At 40.3% G+C, this 16,175-nt stretch overlaps 1 protein-coding gene across 1 annotated transcript; it reads right to left on the bottom strand.

Moving 5' to 3' along the window:
* Positions 1–3,606: 3,606 nt before the first annotated feature.
* colq (collagen-like tail subunit (single strand of homotrimer) of asymmetric acetylcholinesterase) lies at positions 3,607–16,065 on the bottom strand. The gene is made up of 17 exons (XM_058389431.1): positions 15,752–16,065; positions 14,675–14,781; positions 14,182–14,304; positions 13,176–13,220; positions 12,678–12,704; positions 11,533–11,604; positions 11,361–11,423; positions 11,192–11,218; positions 11,033–11,077; positions 10,914–10,949; positions 10,750–10,830; positions 10,572–10,668; positions 8,857–8,987; positions 5,508–5,627; positions 5,241–5,367; positions 5,039–5,141; positions 3,607–4,940 (listed from the first exon to the last, which is right to left on the bottom strand). Exons 1-17 carry the CDS (start codon positions 15,984–15,986, stop codon positions 4,871–4,873), a joined length of 1,509 nt encoding a protein of 502 aa, XP_058245414.1. The 5' UTR covers positions 15,987–16,065; the 3' UTR covers positions 3,607–4,870.
* Between the last annotated feature and the right edge of the window lie 110 nt (positions 16,066–16,175).

The following is a 16,175-nucleotide window of genomic DNA, read 5'->3' as shown; positions in this document are numbered from 1 at the left end:
CCAATCTTATCCAAAAAGGACCAGTGTTGGTGCAGGTTTTCATTCCAACAGAGCAGAAACCACACCTGAGTCTATTGAAAGCCAAGATCAGTTTATTAAACAGGTGAAATCATCTATGGCTCCTGCTTGATTGGAATGAAAACCTGCACCCACACAAGCCCTTTGTGGATAATATTGGACATCCCTGGCCTAAAATCTTCAAGTCATATGTGTAGGATCCATTTAAAATACAGTAACACAACATATATATACTACATGATGTCTAATGCTAGCTAGCAGTTAGGATTGGTTGCTTCTCAGACATTTGAAAAAAGCCCCATAGTATTCTGAATAATATGATAAATAATATATTAAATGGCAAAATGACCGTTTGGTCCAGTGGGACTAATAGCAGACGTGTAACTCTGCGTGTCACTGCTTAATTGGTGAGAAGGTTGTAACCTCAGGGTTGATTTAGCTATTTCATTGCCAATACATATGTGTGAGGCAGAGTGTCCTTTGCCAGACCACTGCACCTTGCATACCTGCAATTCCCTACGATAGGTCAGGGCTTTTCACTGGGCCTAAGCTGACAGCTGGTCCTGTGTGTTTCCTGTCTGAGGCCCAGCCACTGAAATGCAACACCCTTCCCATTCGCCTGCACCAAAATAATCTGTCTCTGCAAGGCAGAGGTGACAGCTGCCTTCCCCTTATTTAATTTCTCTGCCTGTACCCACTCATCCCACAGTTTCCATTGTGTCTTTAGCATTTGTGGCTATAACACATAATACCCAGCAGGGAATTTTTTAAACCTTTACTCTAATGATACATTAAGACATAATCCAAGTTTTCCAATAAGCTTGTGTAAGCTCTAACCCAGCTTGTCTAGAGGCAAATTACCCTGATGTAATTATAACAGGACAGATATGACTGGATAATACAGTTAGAGAGATGGAGTCTCAAAAATTGCCCTTACCCATCCTCCCCCACAGACACACACACACACACACAAAACACTTTTCGACTAGTAAGTCAAAACGAAGCCATGACTCAGGTTTTCCACTCCTGTTACTAAGCTAAAGCTACACCATAGCTCTGCTTTTCCTGAGGGAGCTGCTGACTATTTTTTTACTCACCCTGCTTAACCAATCACATTCTCTATTAAAACTCTGGCACAGTTATCCAAATGCTGCAGGTCTGCACACAACCTGCCCACTCATGCAGCTGCAGCCAGCACAGGCGCAACAAGCCAAACACAGCAAAGATATCTCAGACATTGTGTTTGTCTTTATTTCTTATAAACACCTAGATTCTAAGGACATTTATATTCATAGAGTCATTTTCCTACTGCAAGATAATTTTTTTGTGTGCTGGTGGCAACAGGTTGAGACTAAGTCCAGATTTCTCAATTCCCAGTCATAGATTCTAGCTCTTCATTCGCATGAAGTGATATCACAAGAATATATATAATATAATATATATATATATATATATATATATATATATATATATATATATATATATATATATATATATATATATATATATATATATAATTTCCAGCAGGTCCTGTGTCTGACCCATTGTTTCCATTCACAGCCATAATCCACAAGGAGCTATCTTGCTCCTCTTAATTTGGAGGAGTCTACACTGAGGTTCTGCCAAATTATAGAGATATTCACATGTACATATATGGCATTGGGAAACCGCCATTATCCAGAGCAACGTACAAACATTTTTGTATTAGAGGGTCCATTTGTGCAAGGGCCCTACAGGGACAGATTGGCAGTGCTTTGGTTTGAATTCACAGCTTTCCAATCAGAAGTCCAATTAATCCCTTGGCTATCATAGTGTGTGAACTTCTCAACCTTGCAATGAAACCTCAATTCTCACTGCTTATATTGCAATCATATTCTTTCAGTCACTACTAATAGCTCAGCTTATGAAAGAGAGCTGTTTACAAAGTGACCTCTCACATTACTACCACAGACAGTTACAGCAGCTGTAACACTGCTACTGCTGACCCTTTCAGGCTGACAGTTTTGTTCTCTCTTTTTCTTTAATCATAAATAAGATCCCAGGTTACTTAAACTCTTCTCACTAGAAAGGAGCTGTTTTCTAGCAGAGAACCATGCTCTCATGGTGTCAAAAGAATATCATCATTGTAGGGATGTTACATCTAGCCCCCTGTATTGGACAACTTTTGGACCTTGGCTGTATCTTGACATCCTGTCTATGACAACCACAGGGAGGAATGGAGACTGACTTAAATCATTTTGACTTAATGCCAAGAGGCTAAGGAAATCCCACTGTAAATGGAATGTGTGTGTGTGTGTGTGTGTGTGAGAGAGAGAGAGAGAGAGAGAGAGAATCATCATCCCAGTTTGCCAGTCCAATGGCACTGCCCTTGTACCACAAGTAACCTGAAGGCGTGTTAGCCACTCAGTCACTCAATCTCAACTTTATTCAGTTTCTTAAACACCTCCAGCTAAGTCCCATCCAACTTGCAGCTTTGCCTTATCCTCACACTCAGTTTAGGGTGATCTCCTGTGTGGAGGAGAGCAACCACAACCATTCAAGTAGTTTCTTCCCAGAGCCCTTACTGTGTCTGGCTCTTTCCTCTCCTGTGAAGTCACATTCAATGCCTCATCCAATTTCAACTCCAAGGGTCTTGTCCATCCTAGACTGTCCATCACATGCACGCCATCTGACTGGCATTGCACCTGATCCTCACCCTTTGTGTTCCGGTCAGGTAGTCAGATCACAAAATGTTGCTGTTCAGGTTGACCCCAAACATGTTGTGAGTGGCCCAATTACTAGATGTTTGACACCCACAAGCCTTGCTCTAGGGATAACCCTGCAAGTCCCAGAATCCCAAGGTACATCTTGCCTTTTTGTACCTTTCATGGGGCTCATTAGGATTTTTTTTGTCTGACCTTTCTTCTCAGATCTGTTCACCAAGCATGAATCTACTGGGAGCTTAAAGCTCCTGGCAGCATAGCCCTGAGGTTCATGAAGGGGAGAGCAGTTATAAATAGGACCAATTTTATGTAGCTTTATAAACTTTATTGTAATGGCTGTATCAAACAAGAATTTCTTTATAATCCACATAAGAGTAGGACAGAACATTCATCGCTGCATTATCTCAACATGCAACAGCACCAGTGGATGCTTACTGAGACATTTTTTTCTTTGTATATAGTGCAATACACATCATAACATACATCTTAACATATTTGCTTGTATTATTAAAAAGAGACGATAAGTCATTGGAACACCTAATGCACTTCACAAACAGTCATACCTTGGCAAAAAAACATCAGACATCATAAAAACACAGACGGATCTGGAAATAACATACAGTAATCAACTGTAATATAGCAATCATGACCTTCATGGTGAGTGTATACAGTAGTAATAACATGCTTATGCAAGTTTTATCTCCTCTACATTAGATCTGGAGCCATGGATAGTAGATCACTTCCAGGAATTAATAAATATTCAGAAGTCTCAAAAGCTTTTAGTGTATGACAAAAAACAAAAACACACATTCTGTAGTTTTCAACAGACTGTATAAAAACAAGATACACAATACAAGAACAGTGATATATGATATGATGCATTGCATTATTTTTTTTATTTCTTTTTTTACCAGAAAATTCATGCTACATATGCAGTCTAAGAATTCTGACAAAAAAATGGTCAGTAACTGTTAATTCAGGTTAACTTCAACAGTCTTTAGCCTACTAGATAGCAGCAATAGACTTCCCCTGCCAAAGCTACCTGACAGTACAGAAATCTTTTCTAACAGTTTGACAGCCATAATATGTGATTCAGTTACCACCTTAAATAAGCTTAAGATCCCAAAGGATCAGTTTTTTTTTTCTTCATCAAATCTTGAAGCATTTACAGCAATACACATAACAGACTAGATTAAGAATATTGGAATATGTAAGCCTTATTACACCTAGAGATGGAGGTGGACCAGCTCTAATGATGAGATGACTCAGAGAGTTCCTGAGGTAAGAATGACGATGTCTAGCTTAAATCTAACCCTGACCTTAACAAGGCTTAGTCAGAGCACCTCCACATAAGGAACATTATAAGCACTGGCTAATTCCTTTTTTTTTCTTTTTTCTTTTCAGGACAGTGCTTTTTCTGACCTTACAGCTTATCTGATGTTTTTACAGCCCTGTGCTTGGCTTAGCACCGTGGAAGTGATCCACTGAGCATCAGCATCATGGACTAAGCCAGCTGGTTTTTGTCTGATCCTTTATTGAAGCACTCCAGAATGAAGCCTTGCACCCTGACTTGGTCAAGGCCGTTCGTTCTATTTACACAGCTTTAATGAGTTGCGTGGGTTTTTTGGCGTTAGATAAATGCCATAGTAGCCCATTATACCATACTTCAACCAGCCCAGCCCTCATGCAAAATGCTAATTGTTTCACATTGCAGTCCAAATACAACACAGCACCCTGGGAAAGATATGGAGGGGTGGGCCACGAGACAATGGCCTCCTTGTGGAAAAGTTGTACATTGAGGTATTGAGTCCAGGCTTGCCTTTCAAAGAGAGAGCAGATTCGTGGTAAACCATCTAAGCAGAATGTCAAACAGGTGTCCAGCACCACAGAGAGAAGGCTGAACAGAGCAGAGCATCCTGGTTGAGTCTTTAAGACAGAGAGCAATGGGTCCTGTGCGGTTGCCGTGACTGAGTAGAGTGCTCTTTTTCCAGTGAACTATGTGGTTGCAGCACTGCAACAAACTAGTATAATATGCATGTTTGCCCCCGAATCAACTGTATTTTAATAGTCCGTTTGAATGCAGTGCCTTCAGTCTTGTTCCCTGCTACTTTCACAAGAAAGTGTGGGGTTCCATGTGTTCTCTTTTCTCCTCATGTAAAATACTTGCAGCTTGTGGAGTCAATGAAACACTCTGCAGTGCATTTAAGATGTCCATACGATCTGTAGATGTTGGTTAACAAAAACAGCATGGTTCCAGTTAGTCTAAAATACTGGCATTAGCAGTAATCGTATTACAGAATGCTTGAACTGGATCTTACCCAGGCAGATACGAGTTGCAGATTTGATATCCAAAGTCTTTTCCATCACACTCCTCAGCTCCATCATACCGATAGCCATCACCGCAGAATGCATGTCTGCACTCTGAGACACAAAGATGCAATTTAATAAACAAGTTACACAGAAGGACATTAGTTCTAATCGAAGGAAAAACATTTAAAACACATCAGAATCGGTACTTACTGACACAGCCGTCTGTGACCACCTTGTTTCCATCATCGCACTCCTCTCCATTCTCCACCTGCACAATGCCATCCCCGCAGAAACCATCCTGATCTGGAGCATGCTCGGTTGACTGAAATGGTGTTAGCTACAATAAAAGAATAGTTTTATGTTTAAGCATTAATGTGCTCTGTTAATATATTCCCCAAGTTTAAGCTCAAGTGCCCAGTGAATGGGTTCATTAAAATATTATATGCAGTGGCTGGTTTAAACAAGTACAGTAGATACCTGAATTGGCAACCATCCATCAGTGTCCTTAAAATATAGAGTCCTCTGATCTTTACGGAAAGCCAACGCGTTATCAGTGTGAAGCCGGTCCAGTTCATGTTCATTATTCACCACAAAAATCTGCAAGACAGCCATTAAAACAAACACATTGCCCTTGTCAAGGGCACTCTTTTGCCCATTTTTCCTGATTCAACTGACTGTTCTCAAAGAGATTTGTAATACACTTGTATTTACATGAATGTTAATTGGTTACAAAATGTAGTAACAAATTACCACTAATTATTAATAGCAACTGATAGTAGACCTAATTCTGCATTTCCTTGAAGGCTCCTGACAATCCTTGCTCGTTGAAGAGTTTTGATTCTTTTAGCTGTCAGACTGCAGACATAACTGAACGCTTTGTTCTATGAAGATGTCTGGAAACGCACATCCACATTCAGCGGCTTCAGTCTCGCTGCTGTCTCTCAATGCGTTATGAGTGAAGAGAAAAAGACTTATTAATGTTTACAGACAGAAAGCCATCATATACTCAGTGCTGTCAAGAAGCACCTTCACTCGAAAATACTTCTGACCTTTTAACCGAATATCTAAATTAAGGACTTGCACTCGGTTTGAAAGAAGTTTCTTAGTTAAAGTTGCTTACTTTTGTCTCTTCTAACAGTCTAAAATTGGATTCGTCTTGTGTCTTAGCTTCATGTAAACAGACATGAGCAGAACCTTTCCATGACGATCTGTTATGTGAGGAATATAGCTGTGTTTACTGTCATTATGATTATTAGTTTAGTGTTTATGTTTTGGAAGTGGACTTTGCTTTCTCATTTATTTAGTGGGGAAAAAAAAAAAACTCTTCAGGTTTCCGTGCTAAGTATTTTATTTAAACACTTTTACTCTTGCTGATACTGTATATCAAACTTAAAAAAAAAAAAGGTTTTTCTTGAGATTAAGACCTACCCTTAAAATATCACAGGATTAATCAACCAGTTAAAATCACACAAGTAGTAAAAATGAAAAGGAAAATTTATTGCTAATTATTTATAGAAAAATGTCTGAACATTATTCGATAGGTATAACAAGCCGAAAGGAAAATCCCTTCTTAGAAAAATATTTCTGATAATGGCTTATGTCTCTTATTTCTTGTCTCATGTCCTCTTTAATAGGAATACTTGTAATCGTGTATATTTATGTAATTAATCATGTGGCAGCAGTGGAATCATGCAGATTAGTTCAAACATCAGTGATTTCAGTGGCATGGATTTTGATTTCAGACAGTACGGTTTATGTATTTCTGAAACTGCTGGGATTTTAATGTACAACAGTGTCCTTAGAATGGTGCAAAACTCTACGGTTTACTGTGTGTGAAATACTGAGTTTATGAGAGAGGTCTGAAGGAGAAAGGTATGATTAGTTTGAGCTAACAGAAAGCTATGGAAACTCATATAACCACTCATTACAACCATGTAAAGCATCACAGAATCCAGAACAGGAGGAAATGAAGTAGAAGGGCTAGAACAGCACTGAGTTTCATATGGGGTCTGAAACTGAACAGATGGTAAAACATCTCCTGATCTCCTTTCTCGGTTGAGCTGAAACTCTACACTTTTATGTATTACGCTGCTGCCATGTGATTGGCTGATTGGATAATGGCATGAATGTGAGATGTAGTGAGATTTAACAGGAGTTGTGAAGGACTTTATCAGGTAAAAAAAATACTGGTAATAGAGAGAGATGGATTTTAATCAGCATTTTAAAAAAAAGGCAATGAGTGATGTAATCATATACTGCGACTAACTTTACAACTTACGATGACATCATTACAGATGTAGTTAACAAAAGACCAGGAATAGAATTTATTTTCTTTGAAAATGGTATTTATATATATTTTTATATGTGGAACCATCAAATACCGCAATCAGTATTCTCCACAGGATTTAGTTTCAAAAGGATGAAACAAGCTACAACCAAGTTATAAATGTTACTGATTATACTGTAGATACACTAATCAGCCATAACATTAAAACCACTTGCTTAATATTGTACAGTGTATATCCTGCTTATGCTGACCCACTGAGACATGGACTCCACAAAACCTTTGAAGGTGTGCTGTGGTTTCTGGGATCAAGACGTAAGCAGCAGATCCTTTTAGTCCTCTAAGATGTGAGGTGACCTCTCCATGGTTCTGACATGTTTGTCCAGCACATTCCACAGATTTAGATTTTGGGAAATTCAGAGCCTAAGTCAACACCTCAAACTCATTGTCATGTTCTTCAAACCATTCCTGAACAATTTTTTGCTGTGTTTATCCTTCTGAGTGAATCCACAGCTATTAGGGTATATGTTGCTATGATCGAGTGTACTTGGTCTACAATAATGTTTATGTAGGTCAAAGTCACATCCACATGAATGCAAGGACCCAAGGTTTTCCAGCAGAACATTGTGCAGCGCATCACCCTGTCTCCACCAGCTTGTCCTTTTCCCATAGTGCACTCTTGTGCCTTCTCTTCCCCAGGTATTTGACACACACAGCACCATCCACAGGTCAGTCTGTGCTATTGTAGCTCTTCTGTGAGATCAGAGTGGACCATCCAGCATTCTCTTCCTTCTCTTGCATATCAAAGAGCCATCGGCACCCTCTACTACTGGTTGTCCTTCCTTGGTAGGTAGGTATTAACCACTGCATACTGGGAACAGCCTACAAGACCTGCTGTTTTGGAGACCCAGTTATCTAGCCGTCGCAATTTCACTCAGATTTTTAGGCTTGCACATTTATCCTGCTTGCAACAGACCGACTGTTCTCACTTGCTGCTTAATATATTCCACGCCCGAGAGCTGCCATTGAAATCAGATAATCAGGTTTCTCACTTCACCTGTTAGTGGTTTTAATGTTATGGCTGATTGGTGTTTCTTTAAAGTAATGTTTCGGGATATACTCTTTGTTTATATCAGGAATATCAGCCCCGGGGACAACAGTGTCTTGCACTGTTTGCACCAGGTTGCACTGTATGTAGCTACACAACTTTCTGTGCTTAGCTTCTGAACTTAGCTCTGTGTTGTTGTTCTGTTTTTGTAGCTAGATGTTATGTTGTTTTATGTAGCACCAGGGTCCTGGAGAAACGTCTCGTTTCACTATGTACTCCGTCAGCTATATACAGTTGAAATGACAATAAAAGCTTCTTGACTTGACTTGAATTACAACTCACGTGTTCAGTGAGGGATTTGGATTGTAAATTGGTACCTCCTATTAGCATAATGTAGTAACAAATTACCACTAATTATACTTCTTATGTTTTTCGTAGGCCTAATTATAGTATTGACAAAGTATTATAAACACAAAAAAAAATCACTAGCTTACCGCTGGCACTCTGGGATAGCTGGTCTTTGAATGCTGGTCAAATGAGCTAGGATTCACAAGCGAGTTACATCCACAATTGCCTGGGAGGCCTGGCTGCCCTTTTTCCCCTTTTGGCCCCACCACGTACAGTCCTGGAGACAAGAAGAGCATTCACACTGAGCACTGACACAGCCAGTTTCCGTGTTTAACTGAATGTCTACATTGGACAATTAACACTGTCAATACCGGCTAACCCTTACGTGTTTATCACTGCAATCAGAGAACGTACATGTATACAGGTATTTGCACATTAAGCATCTCATCACCATGTGCCTTCTGTAACATGCTGCGTGAGGAATAAAACACCATGAGGTATGCAATTTTAGGAAAGTGTTCAATGACCATGAAGTGTAATGCATTCAAGAGAGAAAGCGCACATTCATTATTTATCTAATGATCATTTTTTTCATCAATGTCTTACAATGAAGTCATAGTACTGAGTTCATTTATATGTACACTTTAGTGTTACAATCAACTTATTGGGCATTTCCAATCAGTACAAACAATAAATTATTATATTGCTAGATAGAAGTCTGATATAAAACGTGTAATGAGTGCGAGATGTTTTTTCCCTCTGTTTGGATAACTTTACACAGATTTTTAGTGGATGAAGAGAACATCTTATAGATTATAGATTCTCAGAGAGCAGAAATGGGTTTAATATCATAATTTACTTTAAACAAAAAAGTAAAAGAAAAAATGTTTAAACCAGAAATACACTAAATAAATACCAGAAAAACTACAAATTCTTACAGCGCTGACTGTCTACCTTCATGTGATCACCACTGTGGAGTGACATGACAAAGACATTCAATGCTGAACATGGGGACACACAAAAACGGGCACAATTTCTGTTTTTTGGGCTTCTGATAAAAAGCATAAGTAGCTATTTTCTTATCTAATCAGTCATAAAAGCATGAATAATGTAAATGTGCTTCTAATAAAGTGCTCTGTGGGTGTATATGATGAGCACTGTTGACATTTATTTTTCGAGAGATTCTGCAGACGCCAGCTGTAAAATGACCCCATTGCCATTCTAGTGGACAAACCAGAAGCAGAAATGTGTCTTGCTTATGATGCAGAAGTGCTGGTGCAAGCAGCCAGTCAGCTATAATCGAAAGAACTATTTCACCTGCACTGCTTCGTGACTGTAGGTTTATAAAATCATGTGAATTCAACAGCACTGAAGTAGAAATCTTCTCATTGTCTTACACATAGCGTAATTACTTTTTCAGGAGAAGTTTAAAGAAGGTGTCACAGTAATGAAGCGGTTACATAATGTTTGTATATCTGTGAAGCACTTGGCCTGTCTCTCTCAGTCAATTTAAAGACATGATGTCATGCCTTTGGACTCGAGCACAGCAGATCAGGTTGCTCTGAAGGCTAAAAGGATCCCTTGGTGTTGTTGATTTAAATGTTCCCCTGTTTCTATCAACCCTGTAACCCTGAGATTTGTGTCACTCTCCAATTATTTAGAGCTTCCAATGAGTCAAAAGTCAGTCTTAACGAAGGAAGCGAAACACCAGTGCATTGGGGTTTTTATGTCATACATGTAGCTTCGAGTATTTTAGACAGAATCTTCAGTTATATGAATCACAGTTATTCCATGTCACTTTAGTGAGTATACAGTCTCAGCGCAGATTTGGAAATATTATGTGTTTAGACTAAAATCTTACCTGAAGCAGGCAGACCAGGAGGACCAGGATGACCAGGGGGTCCCTGAGGGCCTGCTGGTCCCATTGGTCCTGTCAGACCAAAGTCTCCCTTTGGACCCTAAATCACACATAGATGATGATGAGCTAAACAGAACAAAACAGATGCTGGTGTTATCCGTATCCAGAAGGAATTCCTCACCTGTTTGCCTCTTTTTCCTGGTTGCCCAGTGGGTCCTCTGCTTCCTGGGATGCCAGACTCTCCTTTTGGGCCCATTTCACCCTGAACAAAGATCACATAAATGTATTTGTCATTGTTCCTAACTGGTATTTAGCAGATACGCTGATTAGAACTCATTTCCTTACCTTCTGCCCAAGCATTCCCGGCAACCCCATTGTGCCCTGAAACACAGCACACTGTACTGTTAGACACCAGAAATCCACACCATCAGATTTTACAGCTGAAAGAACAACACCAGTCTCACCTTCTGACCCTTTTGGCCAGCTTCGCCTCGGTCACCCCGTGAGCCCTATAAAAAAAAGGTGACGGGGAAAATGCTAAAGCATTGGCTGACCAAAATCTTCCATTTTAACAACGAAAAAATTGCAAAGGGACAAACAACGATGTTAGAGAACAAATCTACCTTTTCTCCTTTGTATCCAGGTAATCCCTGCATCAGAGAAAATAAAAGTGTAGCAGTTAAATTTATAAGTACTATATAATGAATTAGCAGTTCATCTCTCTAGGGTTTGCTTAGTGTTTGTCGAACACAATTAACACTTAGCGAGGTTTCAGCTCTGAGCAACACAGACCTTGGGTCCTACTGGTCCTCGTGCTCCAGGCAAGCCCATCAGTCCAGAGTCACCTTTCTCTCCCTGAAAAACACACATCATTTTTGTATTGCACTACTACTACAACTCAGACAGTGTGTCACTGTTTGCAAGAGGTTTTTTCATTTTCATTTTAACACAGAATCCAGCTCACCTTGGGCCCACTGGGTCCTGGCCATCCGTTTGGTCCCAGTCGTCCTGGCAGGCCTGGAGAGCCAGTGCGACCCTGCAGTAATGCAAAACTTTAATCACCAGCTCCGACTGAGATCTTGATGACTCTGAAGTTTATGCATTAACATAAAGCCCCCTAACGTTAGAGCACATGCCAAGCCAAGTGCACAGAGTGGATATATAATAATATGGAGTAATATAGCAAATTAATTTTCTCAGCGATGTTAAAGCACTTCAGCTTTCAGACATTGATTCCTCGATCGACTCTTTCAGATTTATTACTCTTAAAATGAATATCGGTATTTGCTTAAGAGACAGCACAGTAAAAAACATGTGAGGATGCTCAGTCTCCAGAGTGCTTCTGAAAGGCAGAGTAGTATTAGACATGACAGAGAGAAAGAAAGAGAAGGAGGAGACAAGGCTTGCTGGAAGGCAAGTGATTTATGGTAGCTTCAGCACTAAGCTAAATTACACTGCAACACTGCAAGCTTCCTCCATCAGTGTCACCCTCCTCTTACCCCTCTCATAACCCCACATTTCTACCATTTCTGTCCTCCATCTATTTCTTCACTGATGCTCATCACTAAAACCTTCCAGGAGACTACACCCTTCAGTGGAATTGTGGGATCCACTGGGACATTCCCTTAAGGGCTGGATGCGGCTCAGGATCTAATTAACGTGACCACCAATGGCTTCTGTTACTGTTAAGCATGCAAACACACGTTTATCTTACTATGCAACTTCTTAATGATATCCCTACACAACTCTTTAAGCCTAACCTTAACCTTACTGACACATTTAGCCTCGCTTGTTTGTTTGTTTGTTAAAATAAAATAAAAAAAACATTTTTGCTAGTAGAGTTGTAGTGTTTGTGGACGATTTGTCCCGCATATCTTTGTCAAGATTGCATCATTTAAATGGAAATGCATTAGGCATATATTGTGCATGGCTGCAGTGTGAAGCATGGCTGGGACCAGGGCCAATAATATTAAGTAAGTGTGTGTGTGTGTGTGTGTGTGTGTGTGTGTGTGTGTGTTGGTCTGTGAAGAGAGTGTTTTTTTTTTTTTTTACACAAATCCACTTAGTAGAAACAATTTTAAGGGTTTATCTAATAATGCAATGTCCTACCTTTTGTCCGGGTCTCCCAATTTCTCCCTGGCAACACAGAGGAGAGACAAAATAAGAGGTACAATACGACAAGCAGGACGATCACCAAGCCCTTTTTTTTGCAGTTTATACGATGTTGGTTTTCATTCTGAATCATTTTATAGCTTACACAGCATGGGAACGGTCCCAATTTGCACTGCCGCTGAATCCACACTAAATCAGTGCATGAAATGGAGCTGTATTTTATGAAACAGTTCAGGCACAAGTTACTAGGTTGATGCAGCTGAAAAGTAAAGGAAGCTGTGTAATATAATATCAGTCATCACACACTCACCTACAGGGACAGCTGACTCAGTAACACAATTTGTGTATAAACAAATTAATAAAATAAAAAGATTTCTGTATTTCTCAGCTACATCAGACCTTTTTTAGTGAAAAACTTGAAACAGAAACTTGCACATTTCCTTTTATCAGGCTGCAGTATATTTTGCTTTAATGTGTTGTGTGTGTGTTGAGTACCTTTTCTCCTTTTGGTCCCTTTGGGCCTGGTAATCCAGGAGGACCCTGTGAACAGTATTACAAGTTTAATATCACATCGTAAAACTTTCAGAAGTGAGATCCGACAGTCCTGACAAATTGAACTGTCAGTTATACATGTCTTCTTTTTTAAGGGTGTGTTAAGGAAAGTTGCCATCCACTTGCCACTTAGAAGAAGCCATGAAATACCTGATATATATCACATATCACACAGACAAGCAGCCGCTTTATTTAGGATATGGCAGAGCAGGACCCGGGGCACTATGCTGAGCAGTGTCTCGTTTCTAAGAAAGGATGCGTGGTGCAGAGACAGTCAGTGGAAAAAGCCTATTTCCGTCCACTCTAAATGTAGAGCGTTAATGTCCCGCCATGTAGTGGGGTGGGGGCAGGGATACGCGGTGGTGGTGGTGGCGATGGGGAGGACCTGGCGCATCCGACTCACTGCAGGACGCGGACTACAGGAAGTCACACGGGTCTCGTATGTTGAGGGTTAGCATTGAGGAAACAACTGAGCAGGGTGCAACACCTTAAAGGAACGCTTTGTGCAGAATTCAAAACTGTACGTGTAATTAAGCCAACTGGCAATGTAGCGGGAGTAAACAACTAAGTGGTCACGTGACTGAGTTTATGGGAAAGTTTTGAAATCTGATTTTCAGAGTAAATCTCACAAGCCATCAAATGCTAGTTCCAATGAATTCAGCCTGGGGAATCTTGTAATGATGGGAATCCAGATTTTTGTGAAATATCTCTTTACTCTTTAAAATGTTTTAATCCCTGGTAATTCTCTAAAGAAGGGAATATAATTGTGTAAAATCAGGTGTTGGTTGGTGTGAACTATGGAATTCCTAAAGAGGAATTTAGTGTGAGATACAAGCTCAAGACTTCTGAGAAACCCCCAACCATTTAATGTTTAACCCCCAGTCATCTGGATGTAGTTGATATCTGCTTTGTAGTCTATTTGCAGTGTTGGTGAAAGTAGAGGTTGTACCTGAGGTCCTGGCGGTCCTGATGGTCCAGCTGGTCCGGGTGCTCCCACCCGGCATGCAGAGCCAGCTGGCTTCTTATCCTCTCCCTCTGTATTCCCATCTCTCCATACGTTGTCATGATCACCCTGTAAGATGAAACATAACAAGGTTAAATTCAACACCGACTCAGGGTTCAGAACCTGCGTCAATATTAGTGTCTTGGCAACATGATCCAGTTTTGGAACATACTCCAACGTTATTATTGACTTGTCTAGTTTTTTGTTTTGTTTTTTAAATTCTACTTACAAGTCAACAGGTTTGAATGAAAAATATACACACAAGGTAACTCTAGCAGCCTAATGATTTTAGAACCATGACGAGATCCATCTGCTGATCTGCATCAACACCTCGTCGTTTTTACGCTCAGATAAGACAAGCATCTGAGGGGACCACAGGATTCATGGAACCACTCCAAGGACAGATCACCACGGCTGGTGCAGGAGTCACATGACGTACCCGAGGCTTGTGCCACAGTGACGGGGGTGGGGGGAACAACGGGGGTGGAGGTGGAGTCAGCAAACAGCACGGGTTAAATTTCTTCCTGGGTTCCAGTGCTTCCAGATCTGTGGTTGAGGAACAGGAGGAACATGTCAACAAACAGGCAGCATATAGGAGCACAACAAGCAGTGCTCGGGTATGGAGTATGACAGCCAGTCCTGAGATTGTCAGCCAGATACAGATAATTGCTCAGACACAAACTATGGTGGCTTTGCTTCGATTTTTTTTTGCAGCATGGTCTGACCATGCGTTCAAGATGACACTACAATACAATACATCCAAAAACAGAATACCGAATGATGCTTCTACTAAATGCTCAAAACTAATCCCCAATGCTGCATTGGCAATCATTCTTCAGGTTCATTGAGGATCCTCTAGCTCATTAAATGCCATCAGTGCATTTTCCTTCTTTTTCTTTTTTTGCTGATGGACTATTTACGAATTCAGTGCTTCATAATGTCCATATATAATCTAGTCTGGGATACAACATGCAATGTATGTAAACTGATCTTTATAATCATCCAAAAATTCAACTAGACCAAAAATAAAGGAACAAATCAAACAGTCTTTGGAACAGAATAAGTGTGCCAGTGTCCTCATGTATAATCATGGCTCTCGTATGTAATCAGCTGAAAGAGTAATTATCATTATTAGCACACAGCACCCCAAAACAAACACAGTGGCATAAACAAGGATTATATGCAGTGTGCTGTTTTGAGAAAGGCTTTCTGCAGAAAGGGTAAGTGTTTTACTACATCTGCAGTAAAAAAAAAAAAAGAAAGAAAACATATAGCTCACTGCATAAAAATATACAGGAATAATTCTAGTTTTATTTAAGCATGTGTATTTAGATATAAAGTACAAGACAGATAATATACACCATCAGTAGACGGACATTTAGACATGTCAAAGCAAGGGATACAGAATAATAACTGCATGTGGCTCATGTCAAGTGTGCAAAAGCTGCAAGCTCCAGGTTCTGAAGCCATATTAAAATGATGCTCTCAAGCACTAATCAATCCTGAGTGGTCGTACCTGCTGGAAAGGAGAAAATGTTGTCCATGAAGGAGTGTGACGAAGCATAGCGAAGGAGGAGAGGTAAATACAGTCCGAGTGTGAAAAGAAACATGCTGCTTGACTGCAGAGAGATCTGTACCTCTTTACGGCTCTGGCTACTCAACTGAGGCTTCACGCCACTACACTCCCCCTCTATCTCTCTCTCTTTCTCTCTCTCTCTCTTTCCCACACACACACACACACATACACACATGTCCTTGCCTTCTTCACTATCAACAAGCCTTTGAGAAAAGGGAATGCCAGCCCATGCCACAGTTAAAATCGTTCCTTTGCATTGGCCCTGTGCTAAATATGTAGTGGTCAGCTGCCCTTTGTAGCCAATATTAGCTTCTTACTACTGGCACTGCCTTTGTTTTCCCCCTGGTGCACATAGAAAAAAGAA

Source organism: Hemibagrus wyckioides, linkage group LG01 (genome assembly GCF_019097595.1).
Source record: "Hemibagrus wyckioides isolate EC202008001 linkage group LG01, SWU_Hwy_1.0, whole genome shotgun sequence".
Taxonomy (NCBI): Eukaryota; Metazoa; Chordata; class Actinopteri; order Siluriformes; family Bagridae; genus Hemibagrus; species Hemibagrus wyckioides.
The sequence above is the reverse complement of the archived record's forward strand: the minus strand, read 5'-3'. Positions and strand labels throughout refer to the sequence as shown.